The sequence below is a fragment of the Bombus huntii genome, chromosome 12 (assembly GCF_024542735.1).
Source record: "Bombus huntii isolate Logan2020A chromosome 12, iyBomHunt1.1, whole genome shotgun sequence".
In the NCBI taxonomy this organism is placed as follows: Eukaryota; Metazoa; Arthropoda; class Insecta; order Hymenoptera; family Apidae; genus Bombus; species Bombus huntii.
Window position 1 is genome coordinate 6,223,605 of NC_066249.1, and position 27,341 is coordinate 6,250,945.

The following is a 27,341-nucleotide window of genomic DNA, read 5'->3' on the forward strand; positions in this document are numbered from 1 at the left end:
AGGGATTTTATTCTGTTCTGATTAAAAAGAAAGATGGAATTATGTTAAAAGTGGTTGTATTACATTTACTATAATAATCATTTCTACCATTCGAAGCAGAGAAGATTATTTTAAATCAATATACTTCTTTCTATAATTTCATTTCTTTACGTTATTACAAAATACGGTGCCTCCAATGATTTTGCAGCGCGTATTATTCGAATATGTTTTTGTACAAATAAACTTCGTAAATGTGTGAAAATGAAATATTACATTAAAGATAAGTCAGGGATTTAGCAACACTATCATCCATTTCCTGTTTTTAAATGTTCATATAATGCATCACACTCGTTCACGGATTATAACGTAGACATTCGTCAACAGCCATAATGCTCTCAAATCAAATTTCAAGCATTTCCTCACTCTGTAAAATTCAGTCAGCTGTTATTTCTTACTCCATTCAACCTACCTGTGCAACCCTAGAGAGACTGTCTTTATGAATCTTTTAATCGTATCTTCTCCAACAACGCTGCTACATCCCTCACCGGTGTACGTCTTAAAACTTTCCAACCATCGAGTACTCGCACCCAGGTTCCATTGCTTATTTCTCTCCGTTAATACGCCGTCGAGAAATGTAATAGTGTCGTAAAACAATTATTGAACCATTAGCTCGCGTGCAGCGAACGGGAGACGCGTACGGATGGACGGACGATAATTACGCTCGTTCAGTGTCTTTGGAATTATAACGCGATATACTGGCGCAGATAGTGGTTTCGATAAATTTAACGTTGATCGTGTAAAAAGAAATAACTGTTTGATATAGAGGAGTTGAACGAAATAATGGAAACACCTACTATATGTTATATACGTACATGGCATATATGAAATAATGGAAACATGTTTTATATATTATATATATGAGGTGATCGTCCGTGAAGGTGCTCACAAGAAAATACCCTTGATTTTCAACAATAACGTTTATTAGACTCTTAACAATTAACAATAAATAACGTTTAACCACGATTAACGATTAACAAGGATTAACGATTAACAACGATTAACAACGATTAATAACAAGTAATGATTAAAACTAAACTCTCAAGAGTAGACGACTCGTTTCTCTAATTGTGTTTGCTTCTCTTAACCTTTCGCACTTCGCAGCTCGGGGCAGAATGAATCTTTTTGGTTCAAAACCGAACAGATTCTTTTCTTTGTTGCTCCTCGATATCCCCACTACGCGCGCGTTTATTACAAGTCCGCGACGGTTGCCGCGTATGCATTCTACCAAATATTCGGCGAAAGAACCGTAGGGATATCGATGGTATATTAGACCTGTCGGCCTTACGCTTTGAAGGTATAGCGCTTTGTGCCGCGAAGCCGTTGGAAATTTCCGTGGTCGAGTGCCGCCACATATGTAACATATATGGCATGTGAGAAGCGTTTTCATTATTTTGTCCAACCCTTGTACATGTACACTTGTATACTTCTAACTTATACAGAATGTTACTTATACATACAATATTATACAATATTATACATACATACAATATTATATTTGTAGTTAACACTTTTCGAAACATAAATTATAGCTTGTTATCGTAAAGTATATTTCGAACGAAGTATATTTGAATATTGTAATCTGATACTGAATATCTTAATGCTTAATTTTATCTCAGGCAATCATATATGTTTATACTTTTAACTAACAGATTAGTAATACTGTGGCCAGGTGTTCGAGTACTTACAGAAGGGTAGTTAGCGATATCAAACACTTTAACATCGACCAGATAAGTGAAAAATCTTCGATATTATACCTTGAGGAAAACATTGAACTTTAGTCGTTGAATCGTGGAAGAACCTGAGCATGCTCGGTACCGAGATAATAATTTCACGCGGAAATAGAAGCGTACGAGAGAAACGAGCCAGTCGTTCGAGAGTTCACGTCCACGTGAACAATAATAACATCGATCTAGCACTCTTCTACGTTTTCCTCTCGATCTCGTCATTGCTCGATCGTGCGTGCAAAATGGCGAGCTTTCTTCTCCCTCTAATGCTCCCACTCGTATTCTTTTACGGTTATCACATCGCTGGTTGACGATCGTTTCAAAGCGTGCGCGATATCTTCGCTTTAATGATCCTCTTAATTGCTAGCTGTAGCACCAACTACTTGGAACTTTTCACGACGTCCTTACCGGTTGTACTAGCTGGCTACTTAAGCTAGAAATTCGCGTAGAATGTCGTATCGTTTTTCCCCTTCAGACCGAAATATAATATCGTAGAAATTCGCTGTGTTAATGAAGAATTCTTACTACAAAACGAACATGGAGAGAGTCGCTCGAACAGTGTTTTCTCTTTGTGAAGATATTGTGTTAGACGAATAAGAAAGTTTGCGATTACAAAAAGAAAAAGAAAAGAGAAAAAGCAGATCGTTGCTAAATGAAGGAAAAATGGCATTGTATTATGGCGATTCTTAATATGGTAATAAAAATGTGGCTGATAAGATTTGAAGAGTAGACGAATCGTATGGCTATATTTTTTAACTTTTTTCTAGGGTTTTGTTAGAAGCAACTTACTTCGTTTTAATTCTGTGTTGGAAAAATACTGTTCATGTAGGTTTAACGGTGAAATAAGTTTCGTGTTGCGTGCTTATTTGTACTTTTTAGAATGAAATATACGTTTAGCCATATTAAATGGATTACTGAGAAAAAGTATATTTCCAAGACAATAGAAAGGAATATCACGTATAAAATATAAAGAAGAAATTCAGTTACTGTGTATCTGGCAAAATATTTTACAAGCATTTTATATAGCCCTTCTTAATTCAGGATTAAATTCTAACATTTAAATACACCATATATGATGTCACTTCTCTTATCTGTTAATGCAAAATTTATGATATAACCAACAGATATTTATCAACGAAAAATCATCGAGTTTGTCATTAAAAAAATTAATAAAATTAAGTATAATTAGTAATTTTGTTAAGCTGCCAAAGTAAGAACGAAGATGAGAACGTGGCGAATTTTTAATCGAACTGGAAACTCTTAGTATTCACGGTGCGGCCTGGGTGTTCGCGAACATTTGCAAACACTTAAAGCGGCGAAGACATTTCGTCGCGCAGAAACACGCACGAACGAACATTTTGCGAGTTCAGATGGCGTATCAAAAGCTATTCGTGCTTCTTCGTGCGCGTTTAGCATCGCATCGGGGACGCCACGGTGAAAATTTTGCGCGAATGTTTCCGAATATGAGCCAGGACCGCGAGCAGCGTACGAAATTAACTGAAGTTCGCCGAGCGGAACTGCCGCGATGGAAATTTCTAAAAAGATGCCATTGTCGCGTACTCTCGTGTCATGGTGTAACTTCGTACCGTTCGTCTTCTCTAAAAAGGACTATGATCGCGCGGTTCCTGTCCTACTTTCAGTTTTCGAGATGTTACCTTTTTTTAAAACTTTGTCACGTTTATCTCTTTATATCGCGTTTCTTCAAAAAAGATTTCTTCGAAGAAGATCCATCTTAAACGAACATTTATCGACCAGCATTATTATCTATGTGCAGAGAACGAGATCTATGTATTTTCTATCGATATCGCGGATTGCCAATCGTTTCTCCAAAGCATCGCGATCTGACACGATCGAGGTCTGACCTCTCGTCGAGATATCAAAGCTGGCAGATTCTATCTAGAGAAAACAGGACGTGGATTATGAAGAAGATACTACAGGGTCGATGAAATCGGAGGGTGTTGACCATGTCGATCATTCGCCTCTTAAAATCCTCTTTATAACCAGCTCTGGACAGAATCGTCTTCGGAATAGTCATTACTATGAAATCTTGGCAGTCATCGGGATATCTAGTACATCGTACGGATCCTTAACTGCCTGAATACTCGAATGGATTGGCTGATGTTACTGTTCGGCGATGCATCTCTAAAAATAACCCTCAAAAGATTTTTCTTTCAACCTCTCTTCCTTTCTCTCTTTTTATACGTGCCGAGAACTTGCGAAACTGTGAGCGTCCGTGTACACGGTACGTGCAATCGGAAACGTTGCTGCGTTTGATTATAATTACTTAATGCCCCTGTCGCTAAACTTCGATCGTTCCTGTTTGTTTGCTTTGATTCCGAGCGACAGGTTTCATGATACGATGGAAGCAGATACGTATTATTATATAGCTCGATAATATGTAACGAGTAATGCGATTGATTAGTGAGATCTAACGTTTGTATTTATAATCTGACGCGGTTCCGTCTGAAAGTTTAAATTGTTTCGGTTGTTTATAAGACTTGGTCAGTTCCACTTCGTATACATTTCATGATTCCATCACACGATTACTGTCCAATTCTAAGAAGCGAAATAGCTTGCGTCTATGAGTTCACTTGTTCCAAAGAGGTGGCACAAATAATAGGAATTTTCAAGGTAAATTGAAAAGAAAACAACTTCTCTAGTATATATCATCGTTCTTTTTCACTTTTCACCGAGAGCACAATCGTATGCACGATACACTTGTTTACGATGTTGGAAATCCGTAGATGAAAGAATACAGTCGATACAGTCCACCACTAAACGATACGGTTCATCTAGAACCGCTGAATCGTTTCTTCGTTCGCAAAATCCGATAAATTGTGAATTTACCTCCATGGTAGAAAGTTAGCACAGTGTATCACAAGAGAGTGACGCCGTTAGTAGCGGGTGTCAGCAGCAACATTAAGATGATATTACGATGCATAGTGACCTTCGTCATCGGTGTGGCGCGGGGCCTTTAATTTCACCGGACGGACGGTTCGCTCGGCTCTGCCACAAAGTGGTTGACAAATAAAGCTGCTGGAGTGGTTCGAACGAGCATCCCGCGAAAACTACCGTCTAGATAGATCCCCTCTGACCATCGCACGGGTGTGTGGATGGTGTGGAGCACTCTTGGCTGTCGCTTACTCGGCCAAGAAACCGAGAGAAGTCAGAGGAGGAGCACACCAGATAAGAGACGCGAGAACGATGGAAAGAGGCAGATAGAACCGAGTGGAAGAAGAGAGGTGTGTCGTGTTTTTGACGATAGATAGGGTCGGTTCTAGCATTTTGGCGACACTCCAGCATCTATATAAATACCACCGGGAGTCACCACTCGTCCCTGTGGCGCTGGTGCTCGCGCGCGTTTATGTGTGAGCTTCTCTTCTTCGCTTCCCGCGTACTCGACACGCTTCGTTATTTTTCCTCTTCTTCTTGCTCCCGTTCCGACGTACGTACGTTCTGTTCATACGTACGATCGTGTACGTTGGTAGCCTCTTCTTTTTCGTTTTCTTTCTTAGTGTCAGCTCGCGCTTTTTGTCACCGTTAACCGGCCGCAAACTGCGATCCGGCACATCCCTGCAAGCCGAGAGTCAAAACTAATAAAGAGCGAGCGCGCGAGCGACAAATGACACGCGTTTGCTACTAGATCCCGTAATTCGTGTTATCCACGAGCTGTTGTCCCGTTCCTCTTTCGGAGTTTACTGACGAGCTTGTTTTGGAATTAATCGCGATACACTGTTTTGTATCGGATCCATGGTTTTACGGTGATTGATTTCGAATGTAAAATATATGGATAATTTATTTCGCATTGTTGTCGAAACAAGAGTAATATCAGGCAGATATCTCGTGTCTCGGTACAGAGAAGCGTATATCAAGCTGCGTTTGTTGGAATAAATTGGAATTCGGAATGTATGTTTTCTTTTTCTGTGTCTTTTTTTTTCGTGTAAAAGTTTCGTACAGGAAATTGAGTTTGAAAACGCACGGAGTACGGTCACGTTCAATCAAAATTCGGTGTAATAAACATCGCTATAAATACGTGAAATACGTGCGCGATTTATAGGAGCAATAGCTCGTAATAAAAAAATGCCCCATATCGGTCGGAAATTTCCGTGACCTCTTATAGTAAAAAAAAAAAAAAAAAAAAAAAATCCGACGTATTTGAAGAGCTTGAAGAGCTACTCAAATATAAACACGGCGGAAGTGGTATCCGGTCCGCATATTTTCATACACGATATTCTCGAAAACGAAGGATCGTACGAAATGTCATTTTTCATTTCCCATTTACTTTTTTCTGAAAAACCTCTTCGTTCGATGTTATATCGTAACGCGTCGATTATATTGGTAAAATTTGAAACCAAATTACACGTTCAACACGACTATTCATGTTACAATATTATATACAATTTCAATTGATTCGAAATTTTACCAATGTGATAGTCGTAATCGTGATAGTCATATTTCATTATAATACGAATTAAATGTCAAAATGTTTTGTACACGAATAATATATGCATAAATATTTTCTATAGTAAATATATTACTTTCGCCAGTTACTGTGCTTTAATTCCGAACAATTTTCAACGCGCCAAAGTTTGCTCGTGCTTTTTCATCCAGAGCAAAATTAAACGTCAGAGTGATCACGGGAAGACGGGAAAAAGGCGAAAAGAAAGATATCCAGAATTTCATTGTGACGCCAGTTTCACTTGGAATCGCAGGTTCCGTCGCGCCTCTGTTGCTCCTTCGCGAAACTTCTGCCGTCTCGAAAATCCAGGCACGAGTTATATACATGAAAAATGACAGTCCTGTCCGTGGAAGCAGCCACTTTCCCGCGACATCCTCGATATTCGCTTATTCTCGAAGGACGTGGCTTCTCGCGAATGGTTGAATGGGCCGACACAAGACGCATAGGTATTCGTTGGAAACCGTATAAAGACGTCGCGAAAGCAAGTACGGCCGGGATCCACCTGGGAAATTTAAGAGAACATTCTATCGCGCAGTTATCACGAGGATACGTGGCGGGAACCGACAACGTTACTACTTCTTCTTGACCTCGTTCAAGTTTCGCGAGCTCCTCGAGGAAGCCCGACCGCTTCGTTTCCAGAATTTATGTGCCGACGTTGAGCGACTCGCCGCGATCGATACAGCTCGCTCTCAGATCTCTGATTTTATTTTATCTCTATTTTCCTTTCCTCTCTATCGGTTTCTTCTTTCACGACTATTTTACGATCCTTTATAAGATATCGTTCGACGTAGCGTTTTGTTTATTTTAATTTATTCATTTTCATAAATACGATTTGCATATTGTATCGACGAAAGAGGAAGGACGAGTCGTTATCGAGCGTTTCATGGACAAGATTGTGATCTCTAAACGCGGTTAAACGGTCGGAGACTTTGAAATCGCTTTCACGAAAGGGAAAGTAGCGTGATGGAGAAAATTATAGATTAGAATAGCACGCTAGACTCGTCCGTTGTAATTTTCGTGACCTCGATGATATCGATTCTCCTCTATCATTAGTTTGAAATCGAAATTGAAAGGGAGAATAAAGGAAAATAGGAGGAGCATTCGTCGTAAAGTGGTAGGAAGTCGCGCCATTTATAATCATCGTGTCGCGTTCGTTTCGTTAAAGCGCTACAGATATTGCTTACAATATCCTCTATTATTATTTCTATATTCCCTGGCTAATGGACGCCGTTCACGTGAAGTTACCGCATCCTTCTTCTCGTTCAATTAACGAAGTCTTGTCGTTTTATTCTTAGCTTTATACAGACGCGAGGTCCGTTACATGCCAGCCGGGTCTCACTAGGCGCATGTTCTAGACTTTGTAAAAATATTGCTCTCGTAGAGTCGTTGGAATGTAAACGAACGTCTTGGAATTATAGACCGAGCAGGTGTAGAACCGTTTCGTCGTTTCGACGAATGACGCGCGCGCGAACCATCGTCATGGTAGCCGCTCGGTACACGGTACCTCCACTGGCAATAGACGTTTACGATCGTCGGTCAGACGTATTTTCCATGAAGCGACGCTCGATGCGTGGCCCCGACAATATTTTCCATAGAATTTTCAAAGAGCGATCCACGCCATCGTGTAACATATCACTCCCATTTTTTCTAATCGACCTCTTTTCACTCTTGTTTGTCACCATCCCTTTTTTCTCTCGACCCTTTTCTACTATTTTCTCTCCCTTTCCCCTTTTGTTTTATTTTTTCGTTTTTCTTTTTTCCTTTTTTTTTCTTTTTGTTCGTTTAATCCATTCATACGGCTTTGATCGGTCGCTGTTGATTCCGAGGCTATTTTTAATTCGAGGTTAATAACGTCACGCTGGAGATGCTTAAATTAATTAATCGGCCGTGTCGTCGACGTGCAGCCTTTCTCTTGGAAAAATGAATATCGAACGACGCGTTTTAATCGACCGTTTCTTCGTACATCCTCCGTCTCGTTCCTTTATTTCTCCTCTTAATTTTCTCTGGTTTTTTATAGTCATCTGGCATGGTGCGAATTAATCCGATCAATTTGACTCGGTCGTGGTATGAACGAAAAGGGTTAAAACTACGAAAGAGGAAGATTGTTGATTCGATCAACGGGCGATTATTGACGGAATTTCGTAATAAAGCGGATGGAACGCGGAAAATTTCGTTATTTAATTACATCGCTTTAGCGTGCACCCGGCAAGAATTCACAGACTCTGTAGAATATTTTCGTTGTCGACGGACAATTAGCGGTAAAAATGCTACGATTTGCGTCAGTCTGTCGTCTAATGAAATTTCTGCGGGCCCAGTGACGTTGGACACGCGTTACTGCCAACAGTGTCAGAAACGAAATGGAATTTCAAAAAGTCCAACGCGCCGTGGCTTTTAATTGGGGATGTATTATACCGTGGACGAGCTAACGTGCCTCTATTTATCATTTCGCTTCTGGCTCTGCTTCTGTTCTTTTTTATTCTGTTTTATAGTCTTGCACGATGTACAGGCAGTTTGAAATAAATATCGTAAAAATGTCAGTACTCGAAACACGTTTTTTTTTTAATGAATGCCGTATTGTAGATGGTATGGCTAAAATATTGTGTATGGTTTATGTAAAAATTGATTATTATATGTACGTATATTAGAGTAAAATACATAAGCAATACGGTTTTTTGGATACTTCGGACGAAGATAAGCAAATATCTGTGTAGAATTAATCGGTAATGTATTTTCATTGTCTAGGATTATTTATTGTCCTTCCACTGAATTTCTTATTCCTCCTTTTATAAAACTTCAATCACGATGAATTTCATTATACTTATCGCAACGTTTGTTGTAAGAATGACATTCATTATTCATGTCAGGAAAAGAAAAACAAATTATCGAGTGATCTAATAAAGAAATTCGATAAAGATAATTTACACGCCCACATAATCCTGGAAATAACTTACGTGTAGGAAAAACACCTATGATTCTTGTACACAGGATCTTCCAACGCCTTACTAAAATTAAAACGAATTTCTCAATAGCATTTGAACAACTTTATTACCAATATTCGAATATTGAAATGTCTTTCTTTTCTTATCACATACAGCCAATAAAGGATTCCTTTTAAGAATTTCACAACGGTAGAAAGTTCCTTTTCGTTGTACGCGATAATGAATAGATCACATGCCACGTCAACTTTGAAAATAAAAGGACAGAAGATAAGACTTTCACGATTAATATATTTTCGTCTTTTAACACGTATCGGTCGTAAATGGTTACGTTGGAAAACTGATGAAACCAGAAGCGATATTTCATCGCCCGATACGGGAAACACGACTTTCGAGGACATCGAGAAACATGACGCATGAACTAGACGTGTAGCCGCATAACCGCGCAATTTGCCAAGAAGTTGGTGGTGTGTTGAGCGACAAATCAAGGCCGGCGTATTCTCCCCGTGGCAATTTGCGCCCGGCGGCGCTCTTGCTCCGCTTAAAGGAATTATAAATCGCGGCTCGTTCACCGACCAGTCGTCCGAGCGTGCTATGTGTATCTCTGTTTCTCCGAGGACGCGTGTGTGTGTATAAATCTGGCATGCCACTGTGTATCTTCGCTATACGCATCAACAAGTCCGTTGTCGTACAATTAGATCTCTATACGACACAGCTATGATCGTTGTTCCGGACTGTCGTCACTTTCGTTAGCTTCTCACGTTGTTAATTTTTCGGTGGATTCGATAAGAAAATACAATCGAGAAGATTTCTAAAGATAGGATGTATAAAACAGAACATAAATCGAGTAAACTTCGTTGGAAGTTTTGATTTTACATCTATCGTTCTTTCTATATCCACGAAATAAGTACGATTTTTATAATGATTCAACCATACGACCAGAAAATGCGTTTTGCTTTTATGCGTTTTTCGTAAACGCGCGAGTTTTCCTTCAGTGCTCGCGAATTGCGATTAACGTGCAACGTGGAATACAATTTAATAATGGGTCGAGTAATTTTTGCGTTCGTTTATCTTCCCTCGAGATAGAAATCGATCGAAGAAGTTGGTCCGATACTGCGATCATACTACCTTTATGTAGTCATTATGTTTGAAATGTGTTTATCAGAGGTACTGAGTTACAGGCTAAAGGAAGCAAGGTAATTTGTTACGTGAACGGAGGTAGATAATCTACCATAGCTGTGTATCGCTAGTTCTTATTTGTATTTCTTACGTTTGGTTGACAACTGACATTTTCCCCACAATCAGCATGTTATGTACATTGTAATCGTTGGTTTTACGTATTCGCGTTTGTCGTATATAAAACAGGTATTTATCAGAGGTCTATAGACTGTAGTTTTAACCGCAGACGTGGAAGACGTGTTCTCAGCGTAATTTACTTCGTACGGACTTGCAACGTTTGATAATAGCGCGTTACACGAAACGATCCTCGCTTCGTTTGAAGAAACGTTACCTGTATCTTATAATTCGTATCGTACATAATCACGGGAAGCGTATAATAAAGTTGTCGTAAAGGTAGATAGCTGCACCGAGTAGAAACACGATTATGAGCGGTTTGTAGGGCACATTTCTGCAGGAGCATATCCTTTACGTTTACTTGGTACACGCTTTATTCGTCTCTCTGAATCAAAACCTACATTTCTGCTCATCATTCCAAGAAATAATCTCAATCTTCTAAACTCAATATACTTTAAAATTCTTCAAACATTGCAAATACTTGTCTTATAACCAGCACGTCGATTCACTTTTACGTTTCTAGGTAATTTGCATGAAGAAAAATTGTTGAAACGTCAGAAATGATTCTCTTTCAACCATATCGCTGATTCACTATCCAGTACCATTTGCCAGGTAATTTGCATGGACAAAATTCTTCAAACATTGCAAATATTTTTTCTTCATTCACATCGACGATTCACCATCGGCCATTATATTTCTGGAAATTTGAACGAATAGGAATTCTTTAAACGTTACAAATACTTTTCTTCCCACGAAATATTTTATTGCAGATGGTACGCGTAGCTAAGAATCCTCGAAACGTTGTAAATATTTCTTTTTCAGCAATCTTCCTATACGTTAAACGCTATGTTTTAGATTATTTGAGTAGAAATATCGTACTGTGAATGATACGAATACACAAAAATTCCTTCAACGTTCAAAATACTTTAAAATACAAATAAATATTACATTCCAGGTAGTTTGTAAAGTGAAAAATTCTCCAAATGTTTCCGCTGCCTCCGCAATTCCTCGAAACAGCAATAAATGTTATATTCCAGCCTACTATAAGTAGACAACAATCTGTCAGATATTAAAAGTATTTCTTTTTCAATTATCGTATTATAATTAGAAAGTACAAAAACTCACGAAACCTTATAAATATTTCTCATCCATCCATCTTCCGGATTTCACCGTTAAAACCTATCCAAACTATGGCGTAACAAGCGGGCAAGCGCACAAAGCGCAAACACCGTCAGTTCGAAATTGAATCTTCACCTCTAATCTCCCTTCTCTCGCCTTCTTTCCCGTGTTTCGTCCACGAAGAGCTTTCACGTAACCAGCCACGCGTCCCTCTGAAGCTCGAATGTTGGAAAGGACGTTAGCGAAACTACTGCGTGATTACGTGGTGCTTAAAAGCTGCTCGGTTGTATGTGCGTGTCTATGTATAGGTGGATCGCGCATGTGTCAGGTTACGTTATTAAGGAAACACCGGCGGCAAAATGTACGGACAAAGGACCGGGGGTGGAAAATGTTTGAAAGGACAAACAGAAGAGAGAGCGAGAGAGAGGGAGAGGAAAAAAGACGAAGAGAGACGGAGGAGAGCGAAAGCGAAGGCAAAGCAGCGATGATCGATGACTCTGTACGCGCGCTATTAGCATGACAATGCACGCGCTCGGTGCTGTGCTTTCGAGAATGCTTCTCGCGAGTTCGTTCTCGTCTTTCGTCATTCATTGTTCGAACGCCCGCGTGCTTCTTTTTGGCTGCGTCTAATGCTCTCTTCGATCGACTATAGTAAACGCATGCTGTGCTCGCGGTTGTTAGGAAATAAAACATTAAGCATCGTTAGAACGTAATCGAAGCTCGGCAATTTCAAGGAAGAACTAAAATCCTCGATTTATAGAGATTTGTTTGAGCGTGAGTTAGACAGGTTTAATGAAAACAACTTAAACAGACTTTGTGCCTCTCTAGTTATTTTTTTTTTTTTATAGTCAATTATGTTTCTTTCTTTACTCGGTTATGTTTTCCTTAAGACATCGATTGTGAAACACGAATTTTTCGAACAACACAGTTTAAGTGAAGCCTCGACGTGAAGCATATTCGTTGCTAATAGAGTAGTTACTTCAGTTTTACAATTGCCAGAAGTGTCTTTGCTTGAACCGATAATTCTGTTTCAGCATATTGACCATTGTTTTCTTTCCAAAAATCAGAGCAAAATTTTTTTGTCGAAACACAAAAAGGTACAAACGCGATAGCCGCACTTACATTTTCTATTTATTGTTAGACGACGCAACGTATGCATCAGTAGCATTGAAAGTGTTAGTTTGAAAAACAGCTTGGCGATTGAAGCTTGAACGAGATTTTCAGTTACTCGCATTAACCGAAAAGAAGAGGAAGTTGTAAATTTGAAGTAAAGACGTGCGGTTTAAGATTGGGAAGTTTATGCAAAATGGCGAAAGGTTTATGATCATATGACGACTGTTGTCAGTTATGGGGTGATAAATTAAAATATATGTGCGTTCTGAGTTTCGAGCAGCCTTGACACCGTTTAGTGCAGTTGTTATAATGTTTCATTTGATTATGATTCTTTAATTCCACTGAAACTCTACACTTTTCTATAATTTCAATTTTATAAACTCGTAAAGCTTGATGCATGTTATATATTTTAAAACACATCGTATTATACAGAATTGTAAAATATCCAGTGTATTTGTAATCTTTCCTCCAGTTGCATGTCATTTTATTAATTACCTCGATAACATTTTGTCTTATCTTACGTGCTCGTGAGAAATTTAATAATTATTCCTTGTCGAACACGTGTCTCTCGATTCAGATGTCAGGTAGTTAGAGATAAAAAAGCATAAAATCTATCTATACGCGTGACGTAATTGTAGCTCTGGCGGACTAATGCATAACATTTCTACTGTCTGCTTCACGTTCGTCACTCTTGTTCTAAACGTTACTATAATCGCGACATTAGTAGCTACGCTGTCTTATACGTTATAACGATACGTTTTATTCTGCTCGTAGCATGCAACGAAGAGGATCATAGGAATTTTATATAAGACTATTTGCAGAGAATCTCTCAGCTAAAAATAAACGAAAGCTATTTAAAAACGGATCGATGAATCGAAGGAATTTTCGATGTTCTCGACCTCAGAATTCTCAGTTTTACCGCTCTGAAAATAACTATCAAAGTAAATTACGTTCGAAAGAGTTATTCTGCCCGTGTCAGATAAATTTTGATTCAGTTTCACGTAAAATTGGAATATTTCGTCTTGGTGCATTAAAACGTACGAGGATAGTAGATCATTGTTTATTACACGAAAGATACTTTTACATACAAATTAAAATTATTTCTCCCGTAATCGATATAAACTCGGTGAAGATTTTCTATGGAATTAGTTCTAGTTTTGTAATATGAGCTTCGTTTTAATCGATAATTATAATAGCGCTTAAAAAAGAAGAAGATATAATTCTATCATCTGACCAGAAAATGTACTCAACGTCTATAATATTCACCATGGATCTATAGATTATTTTTTCGTAAAGCTTCTCGGTTACTAAATCTAAAATGACAAGTTGTCAGTAAAGAGAATATTCAAACGTATATTCTTCGTAAATTCTACTTTGAAACTTGAAACTACTATTATTTCAATGAGATCACGCGAGAAAATGATCAACGAGCTTCTTCATTCGCCCATCATCCATACAAACTATGTTTTAACTCTCCTTGCGCTTCTTCTCGATACAAACGTGTTGATTCAATATACAAGATCGACGTTCCATTCTTATATCTGATTGTACGATACGTATCGTTTTAACAAGATTATGTTTCAATCGTTCGAAACGTGTATCTAATGTGTTGCGATTTTCGTAACCGTGACCCATGCCTACTCAATCCGTTTAAAGGCAACGAGGTATCGATCCGCAGTAACCTTGCAAGTCAATCAGTCGCTGATCGAAGTGCTGACTTAATTGAAAAAAGATCAAATTCTCGGACGATTTTAATCATTCTCCTAGTATTCATTCGTCCCACGTTTCTCATCTTCTTCGTTACTCCTATTTCTCCGTTTCGCACTGCTGCTCGCTGACTCATCGTTCCAGCAGAAATATCGAATCGATCGAGGAACAGGTTCGTTTATTATCGCGGATTATTTAACCTATCGATCAAGAAGTTCATATGTGTATCCAGAGGTATATTACCAGTGGCTCTTTGCGCTCCTTCTTGATTCTAAAGCCGTGGATGAGATACAGGATAAACTTATCGTTTAGTGCAGTTTTTTGATCGCTTCGAGGAATCACGACTTCCCTTATCTGCTTCATCGTTACATAGTATGATTCGTTATTAGACTTTGCACGTTTACGCAAATTCATATTTTTCTGTAAAAGAAAGAAAAGTGAAATTAAAATACAAAGCGATCATTGTGTATATTTTTGCATAAATAAATTTCCTGTAAATTAACCGTTGTAATTGACAATAATCGATGCAATGACACATAAAGGCTCGTGTAATATTCCGAAACCTAACTAAAGCTAAGATACAACCTGTACAACGCACATTTCACAGAGTCACGAATCGAAGCAGATTTCGATCTTTCTCCCAGCTTTTGTACCAATTCTCTCGTTCAATCTTTCAAACAAGTAAAGTTCTACCGAATTTTCACGTGAGTAGACATATCACCTATGCATATATATATATATGAGTTTGTAGATGTTACGAAGTCAGGTTTCTTCGAGGTCTGCACCTTGCGAGAAACGATGCGTCGCCTTTTTTCGTCATCGTGGCTCCATGAATCACGAGTTTAAATTAAAAGCCGGCGAAACGCGCGTGACGAATGACGCGAGGCTGCTTAATTATGCGGTAAAAAGCGAGTGGCCGTGACGACGTCGCCGCGAAAGAATAGAACGGCCCGGCGCAAACGAACGTCCGGCCAATGAAAATGATGAAGGGGAAGAACGAGGAATAGGCGAGAGAACACGGTCGACACACGCTACTCGCGAGGACTTTTCGTCTTGCTCTCTCGCTGCTTCTTGTTACCCGATGCCGCCGATGTCTGACAACTTTGCGGCCGTCTAATCTCCGCTGTTCCCTATTTTTAACAGCCCTGGCGCGTGTCAGCCATGGGACAGAACGAGAGACAGACCGAGAACGAGGGAGAAAGAACGAAGGTGAGAACGAGTGAAATATAAGGAAAGAGAGAGAAAGGGGAAGACGTAGCGGTGAATTATCGTCGAGGCTGCTGTGCGTTCGCTTCTACTGACAATCGGTCGGCCATCAATCACCCGGCATACTTCCGTTTGTAGAACGACCCAGGGCCGAGCTCTTTCTGTCGCCCATGCCCCTTGACAAGGTTTTAATGCACTCGATTCTTTTCGTTAGCTCGTGCCGACGCGACGCGACGTAACAAATACACGGAACAGGAAGAGCTTTTGACGGACGTGATACTCGTCCTTCCTTTCTTCTTTTCTTTTTCTGTTTGACTCGCCGGTGCTGCGTATCATTCTCTTACGATCGACGTGACGTGACGATACTCGGGCGAAGAAATTGCGGGACTCTTGGAAATGGATTTGCTGACAGACCGTGGAAGAAATATCGACTGCGCTTTGATTTATCGTTGTCACCCTATTGACGCGCATAAATGTGTTAATTAATGGCTCGTCTTTAATTTGGACCTAGTCAATCCCCTGGTGTACTTAGAGAGTTCGAATGTTGGTTTATGGATCATAGTCCGACGACAAACAGGAAGTAGTACGTTGGAATTGGAAATTCGTATTTGCTCGAGGTCAACTTTCGAATGGACAAATTTTTCTTTCGTTTATGGGGCAGGAAGTAATTAAATCTTTTTTAAGAGACAAGATGGGTATACTTAGAAACTATATATATAAGACAGTAGTGGTAAAGGAAAAAGTTATTTTAGTAAGAGAACAACAAGAAAGCAGCTGATCTTTATAGACTACTAAATCTTAAGTGGCTCTCTCTTTTCGTCTTATCGAGTATGTCGACGTCGCGCTCGTACGCGTACGAGGAATTACAATTTGATTTTCCTTATCGATACGGTGCCCTGTCGTTGAACAGGAATCTCCATTTTTACGACCGCGGTCTTTGATTCGCCAAGACCGGGAAGCGATAAAGGGAATGAAAGACGAACTACAAGTGGATGGAACACAGAGAAATGTAGCAGAAAAAGAGATACGGCGACAGAAAGGGCGAAATAGGGAGGGACTGAAGCGCGGAAAGGCAAAAGGAAGGCAAAGCCATTCAACGACGTTTCTCCTATAAATTGAAGAACTTCCCGACCTTCCGGTACCCGTACGGGACCAAATTCCCGCGAAATTATTTAAATCGCCTACGAAGTCTCCTTAATATTGAGAAACGATTGTTGCGTCGTGCTAGATGTTATAACAAGTTGAAAACATTACCCTACCTTAATGTCGTTGAAAGATTTCTTTTCAGAATGATCTAGTTTCTCGAAGGAATTTTCGCATCATCCGGAATCTGGACGAGGAAACAATGTATAAAACCGTAGTTTCATTCTTTTTCTATTTTAGTAATTGTTATGCAGGAATTTTTTGTGATTCTGTTGTTGCAAGCTGTTGAATTATAAAGTAATTTGTGTAAGATTGGATTGTTCTTAGAAACTAGAAATAGATCTAAGAAGGAGAGAGAGAGAGTGAGTGAGAGAGAGAGGTACTTACGTAACTCTGTCTGTTTTTATTTTTGGTTTTAGGTTTAATAAAATCGAGGTGAGTTCAAGCCAGTTGCCTTTCTTTGACCCGATTTTTCTTCGTATTTCCCGCAGAGAAATAGAGAATTATTGTTCGATGAATATTAATATAACAGTGGACATTACGTAACAATCGTATCTCGCTACAGCGTTAACGAGGTTTCTAATTATTTTATACAACATACGTAATATAATCATAAAACATTCTTTCGTGCCTCGATACTTCCCCTTCTACAAAATACGATTATTCTTGAATTTGATTATGTTCTCAGGCAATTTTCCAAATATTCCTCTGATATTTCACTGTCATTCTCAAAGTATCAGTTGCTTCAAACAGAGCAGGTCGGAATATGTAAAGCCTCGTTCGTTCATTTCACGTTTTATACGCTTTTCCTTATCGCGTTTGTGATTCATCGACGACAACATAGTCGCGATGTCGGCTGAGATTAGGGGGTTCGAGATATTAAGGAGCGTTTCCACGATTGCACGGGTAAATAGGTCAGCGCAGGTCGATAATTGGACATCGTAAATTGCCAGCTCGCCGGAAGACGATCCTGTGGCCCACGGAATCATGTCGTTGACGAAAAGTGGTCGATCCTCTTTGTCAGTGCGCCATCGTAAATTAACGGCAGACTCTTTTACGACGTTTCCTGCGTTTCGATTTAACTTCTGGCTACATTCTATAACTTTGCACCCTGACTTTGTCAGACGACGTCTTTATATCTCTCCGCCGTTTTATTGCCGCGTCCACACTTGGCTTAGCCAAGACGCTGTTTCGCTCCATGTTAAATCATAACAGTAACCGACTCGGTCGACGTATTGCAAGCAAACACGACGACGATCCAAGAATTCGTTTAATTGAAGGGAATAAAATTTGAAGATCTATCGGAAACCTACAGTGGCTACAATATATATTTGTACATATATTTACTTTCCGTATTTTCCAACCAAATAATTTCTTTTAATGGAACTCAATATTTTCACGACATGGATATTTTGCAGTCGCATGAAACTATCGCTGAACGATACGAAATTTAATTTATTTGTACCTACCTAATTGGTGTATAAATGTTATAATAAATACTAGATATAGTATCAATTTTGTAGCCATTGTAAGTGTCGAGAATTGTGGATCTTAAAATAAAATAAAAGTAAAGGAACACTAAGGTTACACCTAGAATTCATATTAAAATAGTTTTAGATTTATTTAATAAACGATTTCCAGGATCTTCGTCGATATACATTTGCACGCGTCTCAGCACTTTCTTTGTCTCGCCATCTTCCATATCACACTGCCAACGGAACAGTTACATTCATCTGTTTTTCGAGACGCTGTGCACACACATACTTCCACACACTCATATTCACGTACGTCTGTCACTACTACGCGGCTAATCTAGTCTAGCACAGAAAATTATACATATCTCAATAGCAACAATAGGAAAATTGAAAAGAGAATTTCTGCTAGGAATTTCAGTCATCTTCTTTAACAATATTCGATTGATTTGCATGATTCTAGTTACAAAATCGAGGAAGTTGAAACGTTCCTTCATTCTTAGAAGATGAAAATACATTTATAAGAATATTTTGAGTTTTGACAGTATCTTAAATTTAAGTGGAAGAAATGGCTAGATTAAAATATTTAAGCGTTGTAATATATTACATGTACTGCATTTGCACAGTATAGCAAACGATATTTTTGTTCCCCTAACGAAAATTTTACTTCTGCCGACTATACATATGCTGCGAATAGCCGATGGCTCACATGGAACATATTAACACGCATAATGCTCCGCGTGTTATTCCGATTTTATGCAACGGTAAAATTTTACTCTGCATTCCTGTAACACAAACGTTTATGACGGATTGAAAATACCTATTCCCATTTTAAAACTTTCGTTTTCGAGTTTGTTTGAATTTGTTGAACCATCATGCATCGAGATAATATTAAACTTGAGGAGGGAAATAATTTGTTCTAAGGGAATATAAATTTTTTAGAGTAATTGCAGTTAATAATCATTTCACTTTCCATCGTATAATGCATATTAACCGTAAATTTCTTTATACATTGAAAATAAATCTTGTTATTTCTTTGCATATCTAATTATAATATACGCATAATCGTACCCATGATACTCTATCACAGAGAATTTGCATCAGGCACGATAGTATTTTAATATTTAAAATCTACTACCTCGCATTCCAACGCTTACGGTCTCTTTTGGCTGCGCTTTTATTCCACTTGAGACATCATGAAACGATCTCCAGCTTAGTCCATCGTCGTACAATCATAGCTCGTTTTATTTCTAATCAGAGTTTCAAAATATCTGATGTATAAAGGCTAAAATCAAATTTCGCTGCGATGCGTGCCTGTAATGTCTCCCGAAAATATTCGAACATTTATCACAGGTAACTTTTATATTACTCTATGAAACAGCTTGGAATTTCATTGCATTATGAAATTTAAAATATGACGCGTAATATATTCATAAAATGTTTCTATAAGTGTTCGAATATTCTCTTTGCTCAGTAACCGTGCAACGGGACTGGTGTGTAAAATATGCTTGGCCGAGAAATTGTTGCTTGGCAGATGGGGCAAATGGCGCTATTAAAGCTCGAGGTGGACCACTTCCACCCCGGAAGTCGCTGCGCGTAAACAAAATACAACCCAGTTTCGAGTCGTTCAAGGTTTCTGATTCTTGCCAAGTTTAGAGGTCCGATGGTGTTCGTCTTCGAATCACTTAGCCCGCCGACGTTCCCATTTTTGCTGAATTTTTCCACGATACGGTTTCGTGCCATCTATCTTCCCTAATGTATCCCGGTCGCGATCGCGCGACGAGAAACCGTCGAGCGAACGAACCTAATAAATTACCGTATTGGAAACGGACTGGAACTTGAAGTTGCACGCGTAATTCATCTCTTGCCTTCTAATGACTAATGCGCCGATCAACCTCGTTTGACTTTAACTAACGCTTCGTTGCAACTTTCGTCACGGCTTGTCACGCGTTACGGACTTCTGATTATAATTAATCAATGAACGTCGCCCTCGCTGCATCTTCGAAGGAGCACGAACGTGTTTAAACAGACAAAACTGACGTCTCTAACGAGTGAGGATATGTAGGATGAATCGCGAAAGCTCTTGAAGACTCGCGCACATCTTTCACGAGTATGTTGCATGTGTTGCGTGAAACGTTTCGTGGTCTCGTTAACGTACTAATAGAGTAAAATTATCGTGATCATATCGGTAAAGTTTCAATGAGATCTAAACTTGTGCAAGGTATTTATTGCAAATGCGAAGATACCTATTAATTTACGATGGATGAAAGGTAAACACGCATAATATATCCGTCCGTCTTGAGCCACTATATATATCCATAGAGTCAGAGAAGATGGCTATTTCTCGCAAAAGGGAACTACGCGAAGTTTTATTCCAATATTTCATCGAAACATAGTACGCGAATAGAGGATCAAAAGATGTTGGAACCGTTTTCAGCTAGTAACGTACGTAACTCAACACCCAACTAGTTGACGAGATGACAGATTCGTTTCAGAAACACGTCTGCGGAATGAAAACTGATATTGTGTAAGGAAAGTCTGTCAGACTGTCTTCTTCTAACGAAATCTATTAAATCTCATCTATATCTGTTTAGACTCGCTCATTCCTCGAAATAATAGCTGTACCCACCGATATAACCACGCCACGAATACTTTCGTTCCCTCTATCGCGTGTATCATCGAACATACAACGTCCCAAACAACGAGCATGTTTTCCAACTCGTCCATTGTATAAATTTACCAGACAGAAACGAACAGAAACGAACATGATTCGGCGGACATCTTTGCGAGGCGAACTAGCAGCAACGACAATACGAGCTTGAATTTCGCAGCATCATAAAATCGTGTCATCCGCGTGACAGAAATTAAAAACGAGCCTTAGGTCGTTTAACCCTCGTTTTACGAGCTGTCTTCGATCATCGGTATCACCGTTTCAAGCCGAAGCATCGTCGCGCTTGTCTCCTATCAGAAATTACACCCTCGTTTCGCTTCACACCTCCGAGCGACTATTCGCGGCCTGGCTTTGCCTAAGGCCAAAAAAAAACCACGATGGCTGAACGAGGAAAACGGAACGGTGGCAGTTCACGCTTTGCTTCGACACGTAAATTTATTCAAGCATAACCGATCTGGCAGACGTTCAAGACGGACGCTCCAGCTAGTCTGAGAAGTCCGGCACAGTTTTACGATCAAAGTTCGGAACGACGCTTGCACCCAGGTTGCTCTTTCGCCACGATTCCGTGGCCGACGTCGTCTTTGTGCCGTTTCTTCGTGTCGAACCCCTCCCGTACGATACGCTCCGATGATTCTCGAGCGCGTTTCCGTCGTCCGTGCATCGAGCACGAAATTTCCATCTCGATAATCCTGACTGGATCGCGCGAGATCGCCATGGACGACTCTAAACTGGACCGACCAACGTTTCCGCCGAATCGAGACACGATTTTTACCACGAATTACCACTAACGCTGCCTTTTGGCGAGATCGATTTCGAGTTTGGCTGGAACGTGCTTTCGTTTGGAGTCTGCGCCGATAGGGTTGCTTTTATTTGCCTCGATTCAGCAATCGTCGTGGTTGCGAGATACGAGCGTTTTCTTTTTGTCGTTTCGAGTTTCAGCATGATTTGCGTCCTTGTCGAATAGCCGTTACTTGGTAGAGAATAGCAGAAATTGTAGGTGAATTGTAATTGTTACAATTGTAATATTATCGTTCTTTCAAACAATTTGTATTTTTCAATAAGATCGCGTGACGAGATTTTTAGCATAGGATGTATCATGTAGCGTAACAATAAGTGAAATGTGTAGTAAAAGAATGTTAACTTCGTTTTAAAGTACTACTTTCGCCAATGTGTTTGAACATGTACTAAAGCGGAATTTATTTTTCGACGTTCCTTTTTAACCCTAATGTCTCACCCTTTGATTTCTACCTTCAAGCAGAAATGATTAAAAAAGTTTCTAAATAAATAATTTTTCAGCCTGATGTACTTTAAGAGTTTATACTCCATTAAGGAAATTATCGTTACCAAGGATATCGATATTTCGCTATATTTCTCTGATATTTTAGCGGCATTAGCGCTGCCTAATTAATGTCCTCGCTTGACGAGACGGTTTCGAGAGTCGAATAAGAAACATTTTCGACGAGACGAAATTTTAATTGCGACCGGCGGCGATTAAAACAAAATCGTGTGCCCAACGTCGAGTGCACTCGTGTTAGCCCTCATTTACCTCCGCTCTTGGGTGAATTCGCTGGGCAAAAATGTTCCTGTTACCCTTCCACTTTTCTTTCCATCGCGGTTATCTTTTCTTTCGATCGTTTTAATTTGTAACCCAACAATTTAGAAACTAAAATATTTGTCGACTTCAATCTATGATATTAACGAATCGGTTGATTCAGTTTTTCTACGTATTCTCCGTGTTTGATTTTTGCCACGTTAATTTCAATTGCAAATTTCGATGATTAACGATCCGTTGGATATTTAATTGTCGTGGTGATTTACGCGTTGTTTCCAACCACGACATCACCAATTTCGTTCGTAATTAGCGACTGGCTCTGTTATTTCACATATTAACCGACAATTTTTTTCTTTTTTTTGTTGTAGAGTGACAACGGGCTAGTGGACACAGATCCAGGTCGAGTTAGCAGCATGACAGCCATCAACTCGGTATGTAATTAATGGAATCTTACAGACACTGATGTAAAAGATATGTCGTTTCTTAGTATCTCATAATACTTTTTAATATTCTAATTGACAAACTAAAATCTACACTTCTCTGTTTACTTGATTAAGTCTGTCTATTTGATCTGCTTATTAAGACTATCCGATACATATCTTTACTCTATTCTGCAACGTAATATCTGATATACTAGCAACATTAATTACCCGATCTGTTTTACTAGACAACTTCATCGACAAGTTTTATTTATCACTCTAGCGTGTCTATTTCTTTTAGTCGCAATTGAACGTCACGTCAGTGGCACAGGTTATTAACGAAGGAAAGAAACGTTGTTATTATATCTGAATATTTCACGAAGATAGAATTCTACTAGACGAATCTTATTATTTCTTCTATGTCTTACTCGACATCTTATTATTTTCTGTTTCACCTTTGAAAGAAGGTCTAACTGTATATTTCTTACGAAACACGTCATACTTCACACAGACACGTATTAAAATTTCTTTTCTGCCCTATATGTCTTCTTCTACGTATTATATAAAATAAAATAAACGATCGACGTGTATCGAATCCAACAGAGGTTTATCACAAGTAGAAGTAAATACAAAAACCTGAACTACGTTGTCCGATTTGTCTAATTAAAATCTACAAACGTAGCCACCTTATTATTCGCATTTCCAAGCGAATCATCGAGCGTACGGCACTCCAAGTTCCTCTCCGGTCGCACAGACTCGCGCAGTTTGTAAACGATGAGGCATCAAAAGCGACGAGCACCCCTCAAGCGAGGGATGCGATAAATCAAGTTCCTCCTCGACCGATCCAAAGTCGCTCGATTCGAGCAAATTCTCTGTTCGATCCTCGAGTAGCTGCACGTGACGCGGTCTCTATAGTGGCCCGATCCATAGAAACTACCCCGATGGAAACGGGATTCGCGGTAGTATGGAAATGAGGAGCCCGAACGTAGTTGGCACAACTCGTGGGAATCGTTCGTCGACACGGCGCGACGTGCCCTGTCGGAAGACTTACATCTACGAGCTCTTTTTCCATCTTTTTTCATCAAAAAGTCTTGGAATTCCGCGTCGATAGGCGATTGAATGTATGAGAATTCCAGTGGACCATTCGGTGACCGACGTCGAGGCTACGCCCTCTAACCTACCCCTTTTCTTCGTTTCATTCTCGTCGCCATTCTTTCTCTTCGTTTGTCGCGTTTCATGGAACTTGATGTACCAGCTATTTGATGTTACCACACAGAAAGTTGGTTAATTTTAGCGGTTCTCTTCGTACTACGTTGAAACTGATTAAATTGTTAACTAGGTTCTTTAATTTAATTGGTTAATTCTTAATTTGGTTAAAGTAGGAAGTTACAGTGGCGAAAAATATTTCATTCTTTCGTATAATAATTTAGTTAGTGCAGAAGATTGATAACGTTTCTTGGTGGATGTTTTCACGTTCGTTCAGGCATAATTTGACGAGTTGATACGCGAGTTTTAGGAGGGCATGGTATTATTTAGCAACGATGCGAGTGTTTCAAGAGCGCTGTAAGTTAGGAAGTGAAATACGCCGGCGGTCGAGACTAAATTCCATTTTAATAGTTGAAACGCCTCTGTGTAGTGAGTACCCGCGCTTTGGGAGTCATATTTTAGCTGGCGTCTCGTACACGAGCCATAAGTTGGGCGCGCGTTTTGACCGCGAGCTTCTTTTTAACCTCGCGCTCGTTGCTGGGACGACGTTTCCGCAAATGATTTACCGATTCCGTTTCTCTTTTTTCCAACGATTAAATAATCTTCTCCCATTCCATTCTTATTCTCGAATCCGATTTATTATCTTTTTTTCAAATTAACATGTTGTGAGCTGACATATTTAACCAACTGGAGACTTGAAAACCGATTAAATTTCGACGATCGCGTATTTTCGCACTGTTCCAAAATGACACGACGATGACCAGCACTTTTTCTTCCGAACGTCAATGCATTCTAATCGTACAATATTCTCCCCGATAGAGCGTCGATGTACGATTAACGCGCGATTTAACGTGCAACCCAGTTTCACGCTGCAAATAACTGGACACAACTATCTGGTCGCGAGGTGTGCAACTATTTTTGAAAAGGCCATGGAGTAAACAGTGTGTCCAATTACTTTTAGAATTACCGAGTAAAATCAAGCATCACGATACATCGTCAGCTTGTAGGTTAATGGTGTATCGATAAATTCGAATGACCCTGCCCACCACAGTTGGAGTGTGAAAATTACGATTTACTGCATAAAAATCGCAATTATGAATTTGTTTTTGTACATATAGAGAGATATTTCGTCTTTATTAGGGACAAATATTTATCCTCTTTTCGAACATGAATCTTCTTCTGATTTTAATTATTAATTATGGATTAGTACTATAGGAAACAATATTTTTATATAACGAAATTCTAAACGTACCTTTTTTTTTAACTTCTGGGCTTATACGCAGCAGATGATGACCACAGACTTTTGATTCTTAGCGCATCATGCGCATCTTGTTTTCAGCGCATATCTTGTTTTAAGAAGTTAAAAATATTTCTTCATAATTAAACTCTAGCGAAGTCGAAACTGTGTCTTTTACGCAACGCTCTGAAATTGATTCCGAAACGAAGCGGAACGCGAACTCGAAACCGATGACTCTTTTAATGAAATTGTAGCCGAAAGACGGTACTAAAGGACGCCAAGGAGGAAACCAGTTTAAATAAAGACCGCGCATGTGGGTCAGCCGGCGTGGCGTGCATCGTGCATGTGCGTTACGCAAGCTGATTCCGCCGCACGCATTACTTGCATCGAGCTTTGTTAAGACGCGTCGGTGGTGCACACATGCTGCATCAACCGGTCGCTCCTAATGGTCCCGAAAAACTCGCCGACATTTATTATCCGCGTACGTGTCACCGTTTATTTCATTATAAACGATGCTTGAAGACAGTAATAACGTTATATAAAACATTCTGAAATTCCATTAGCACTGTAATGAGACGCGACTATCATAATTATACTGACCAAATTTAAAATTAATCTAAAAATATATGTAGAAATTACAAAACATTTACTGTAAACGTATATTTAGTAAAAAATAGTATTAGTAGTAGTAGTAGTAGTAGTAGTAGTAGTAGTAGTAGCATATATATATGTATAAGTATTTGAACGTTATTGTAAGTCTTTGCGTGTACGATATTTGTTAGTAGTTTTACGTAGTACAAGTTTTTCCAAAATTTCTTGCTTCTTTAACACAGATACAAACTGCACTGAAAACAATTAACTTGGCTATTATAAAATCGCAATGTCGAGATATCTCGCTACCATGTTCATTCAGAAAAGAATTTTTCTTAATAAAACTAAGACCACCTGACCCGTAATTGTATAACGGGGAAATGTATCGAAAATCGGATAGAAGAGTAGAGAACGGGAAAAGGAAATCAGTCGAGTCATGTGTTGTCGACCGGCTAAATATTTACCCGCATGCTCTTCCAGTCAGGAGGGTTGTCATATTACAGTTTTCGAAACGACACGACGTGACGAAGCCCGCGCTATATGCGACACGTTTTATCTGTTGCCTTTCGTTCCTTCTCTCCCTAAAGATAGGGCGAGTTTTACGAGCACACGGCGGCAAAAGTCGTCTTCAAAGATCAAAATATCGGGGACGTCGTCAGCTTGTAAAAGCGAGTAAAACGAGCAGAACGCCCTAGTCGATACGACCATGGTTTCTAAGAAAAATCGAATATAATGGACTCGTAAATTATCCATAGTCTACGATGTCACCGTTGTAAATGACTCTTAATTATGCGTTCCCCTTTGTGCACACGTATAGTGACTCTATCTACACGCTAAGAATAGATAGAGTGAGATATAGATGGAAAATGATACCGACGAATAAACGTTCGTGCAGTCAGATGTTTTTATTTCATCGTTCGGCTCGGTACACGTTGCGTTGAGAGCTTTTTAATTTCGAACCGGTTCGTGGGGTCCAGGTTTTACAGATACGTTGAACTTCAGGGGATCGATTGGTAAGAATGGTACAGAAAATTTATCTTGCGGGTGTTCGGCTCGACGATTAATTTCATCTATGTGAACAATTACTAAGATTGCTTGTGAAAGTTATTTGTTTATTTGGTTACATCTGCTTATTGGAAATAGCAGAAGTACGTTTCTTATGATTCGAATGAAAAATGAAATCTATTAGAGAATTGTTAATGTCATGTCAGTAATTGATCACATATGTGTATCGATTATCGATTACATATATGTTTTTTGGGGTTAAGGGAGATTACCAAATATTTTAAACTTTCTGTTTCTCTATCCAAGTCTTCCAAGATTCTTCGTCACCAGACCTTAAACACACCGATGCAAATAAGTTCAAATTATTTGATCAATCTTTACGGTTTAAGAAAATTTTTCATTAGGATTTTCGAATCATCCTTCACAGTCGATAAACAGGGTTGGGTGCT

At 39.3% G+C, this 27,341-nt stretch overlaps 1 protein-coding gene across 7 annotated transcripts in view; it reads left to right on the top strand.

Moving 5' to 3' along the window:
• LOC126871786 (uncharacterized) overlaps positions 1–27,341 on the top strand; it is a 585,120-nt gene that overhangs the window by 232,505 nt on the left and 325,274 nt on the right. For all 7 annotated transcript variants that reach the window (XM_050630990.1, XM_050630993.1, XM_050630991.1 and 4 more), the window contains one exon: positions 22,803–22,865. In XM_050630990.1, coding sequence (XP_050486947.1) covers positions 22,803–22,865 — 63 coding nt within the window. The remainder of the gene's footprint in view (positions 1–22,802; positions 22,866–27,341) is intronic.